This window comes from Opisthorchis viverrini (assembly GCF_000715545.1).
Source record: "Opisthorchis viverrini unplaced genomic scaffold opera_v5_362, whole genome shotgun sequence".
NCBI lineage: Eukaryota > Metazoa > Platyhelminthes > Trematoda > Opisthorchiida > Opisthorchiidae > Opisthorchis > Opisthorchis viverrini.
In genome coordinates this window covers 368465-371802 of record NW_008752013.1, presented here as the reverse complement: position 1 = coordinate 371802, position 3338 = coordinate 368465, and the positions used below count along the sequence as shown (strand labels likewise).

Sequence of the window (3338 nt, the reverse complement as noted above, 5' to 3'; positions counted from 1 at the left end):
GTGTCTTCCGCAAACCTGCGTGTCATCGTCAGGTATTCTCATCATTGCCAGCTCTTTGCACCACTGTGTCACTTTCAAACGTACGCAGGATTGTCCTTTCCTAGCAATATTAACAAATTCGCCAAGTAAATCTAGGAGCACCTATCCTTCCAGTGGATTCTTCGCCAGAAGACTCGCATTGTTAGACATAGAACACGTCTATCCCGAGCCGTCTTGAATGAATATGAATAAGAAACCAAGGTAACCGATTTGAACATCTGCTTGGGTCTCAAGAAGCGAAGTAGAACGAAATCTAGAGGCAAGATTATCAAGGTAAACCTCGAGTGTTATTTGGGTACTGTGTACATTTCACTGTGTTTCTGATGAACCGGTGATTTGGTCACAGACAAGGACTTCCAGTGTGACCTAGTGTGGTCAGTCGATAACACTGATCGATAAGTTTATAAGCGTGCTTGCTTGTCAATCGGCTGTTCGCTTATCACATTTTGTCAAAACTGCACCAGAACTGTAGATCACCCTAACCGGTTCACATCTTGTATGACGTTGTCGATTTGTTCACAGAGTGTGATGGCGCCTCGTCGTCATTCGGGGAGACATCGTCAGCGCGCTGTTGGGTGGGTGTTTTCTTCCGTCATGATTGTGTCTGTGCGATTTGGCCAATAGTATCCCGTCTTTTACGTGACGGGGTAGCTCGTCGATAGTCCGACGAGCTTACTTACCACTTGTTGAACCGTTTACACCCGTTTGGTTGCGTTCTCATTTCAGTAGTTTTCATCATTTATTTTTATTGCTTCTGGAACAACTCTTGTCTCGCTGTTCCGCAGAAGCATAGCGTATTTGAGAATGTTCTCATCCGGAATGGCGAAGAATCATCCAGTTCTCCCAGTAACAGGCCGTAGTGGGTTAGATTCAAGTTAGAAATGGCAGAGTTGGGAAACTGGCCATTTATCACACTCCCTTTGATTTGCATTCATTCATGACAGTGGGTAATTGCAGCCTACAGTCTACAACACAATCGATTTCTAGCGCAGCCAACTCTCGCATTGCCAGCATAGTCCCCATCACCCGTAAACTATGATTGTAACAGTTTGGGTGAAACTCGCAGCGCCAATGTAGCAGAATGTGATCGGGTTGGATAGCCTGCACTCCCTTCTGTGAGCAATTTCGCGGAAAACTGGATGAATACATCTCTTCGAAGAGTAACTGTGCCAAACGGTGATACAACAGTGTCAGCAATCGTTTCTCATTTCAGTGATCGCTCAAAAACCCGATAAACGTATATCCGTGTCTTTGTTAGAATCGAGGGCAGAAGGTTTTGCATATGGCAGAGCTTTTCGACCACGTGTGCCCTAAACATCTAGTTCGATTTCGACCCACTGTACGACAAGTACGCGGTTATTACAGCTGACAATGATGATGATGATGACAACGGCTTGGCGACTGAGTAGTCCGACTGTTCGGGCTTAAGAACCAAGCAAACAGACGATTACGGCAAGATTCACGCTGGTCTTTTTAAAAACTGGTCATCACTCTAATTAATTCAAAGAATCCGCGGAGAATAGTGGCCAACTTACCTAGTGTGTAAGTTCTCAATGATGCTTTCGAACACTCCCGTCATTTTCGCTTTTCCAGGTTGGCGTCTGATGTTCCTCGAGGGCGGTATCACCGCACTTTGGCGGGGCAATGGCGTGAATGTGTTGAAAAATTGCCCTGAGAGCGCCATTCGGTTCGGACTACACGGATGGCTCAAGTCGGTACTGTTCCCGGAGGTGAAAGGCAACCTACGACCGGATCAGCGGTTGTTAGTAGCGAGTTTAGCTGGCGCCGTTTCGCTCACTTGTACATACCCCATTGAGGTGAGTGCACTGGATGACTTGGTTAATCAGGTTACGTTGTACAGAGGTCCCGTGCACAATCAGCACGGGACGGGTGTTTATCTTGAATTTTACAGCTGTCTGTGAAAAGATTTACTTCATCTTAGACCATGGTCCTCAAGGTCGTATGGCTTCGTTGTTTGTAAATTGGGTCCGATACCGACTGTGAACAATACCAAGTGTTACGCTAACAGCCGAACTGTCACCTGACTCCTCTGACAGAAGATGTATTCATTCGCCAACCGCCCCAAAATCGATGGAAAATCGGTCAGTACTGAACCCTGCACTGCTAGACTGGGCTCATTCCGAACTAGCAATGATACTCATGCCACAGTCGTGTAACGAAGACGTCTTCCTTGCGTAACAGCAAAAACAATCGTAATAGTGCAAGTTCTTCATAGCTGGTTGATCGATTTGTTTGTATCTAGACAGAATGTGGAGCCACCACCTATCAATCACATCGTTTCCACCGTGAAACCCTCGAAATGATGGATTCTAGGGTAGAAGAGCCAGCAAGATATTTTCCATTTTGAACAGGTAGTTTCTGCTCAGAAAGTGAAACGCATAGACCTGCTACTTGAGAAGTCATTCAAGAAGCCAATCAACCCAGGATCACGTGGTGTCAGTTACCAGCTTGCAAGAGCACATACAGGTCGATCACCTTACTGATCAGTCCCTAATTGCTGAAGTCTATAGCGTTTAACTAAGGACCGGAAAGTGGGGATCCGATTCTTCGTAGATATTCGTGAATTACGTACCGTCGATTATTCACACACCAGACTGCAGTCATGTGTAGCCATACAACTTTTGGCTGTCTTGCGTTACGAGTCTTGTTTGCTATATTACAGAGCGTAATCATGTCGGCAACAGTGGCAGCTTCATCATGTTCGCTGTTGGCGAAAAATTCGACAGCAGTTAGTAGCTTTTTCTAATAACCCAGACTTGTCGAATTGTTTCCAACAACCTTATGAGTAGTGTACTACGTCCAAACAACCTAGACTTTTGTTTGTCCTCGAATTCGACAACCTGGATTCCTTATCTTTCAGATTTTAAAGACGCGAATGGCGATGCGAAAGTCAACCGATCCCAAATCCATTGTCGCATGTGTTCGCCGAGTTTACGGTCAGGGAGGTTTGTCAGGTTTCTATCGAGGATACAAAATCAGTATGCTCAGCTACGTTCCGTATTCGGGCATGGAACTGGCGATCTATGAAGTGAGTCAACAGGTTGTATTTTGTTCTATGTAATTTCGCAAGGCATAGTTTATAATGGGTCTTCAGACGTCTGCAGCGGCCGTTCCTCCCCGCTTCAAACGTAGTCATCACCATCATCATTTTCAGCTGTAAGAATCGCGTACTTGTCGTACGGCGGTCGTAGCTACCACAGTTTCATCATCATCATCATCATCATCGACAGCATGACATCAGTGTTCAACACCGATGCTTCACTGCCGTACAACCATGA

The 3338-nt window shown here is 45.7% G+C and overlaps 1 protein-coding gene across 1 annotated transcript in view; it reads left to right on the top strand.

Annotated features, from left to right (window-relative positions):
• The window catches only part of T265_10330 (hypothetical protein), a gene marked incomplete at both ends in the record, with an annotated part of 9220 nt that overhangs the window by 1852 nt on the left and 4030 nt on the right, over nt 1-3338 (top strand). The window contains 2 exons of the mRNA XM_009176666.1: nt 1633-1856; nt 2921-3088. Coding sequence (XP_009174930.1) covers nt 1633-1856; nt 2921-3088 — 392 coding nt within the window. The remainder of the gene's footprint in view (nt 1-1632; nt 1857-2920; nt 3089-3338) is intronic.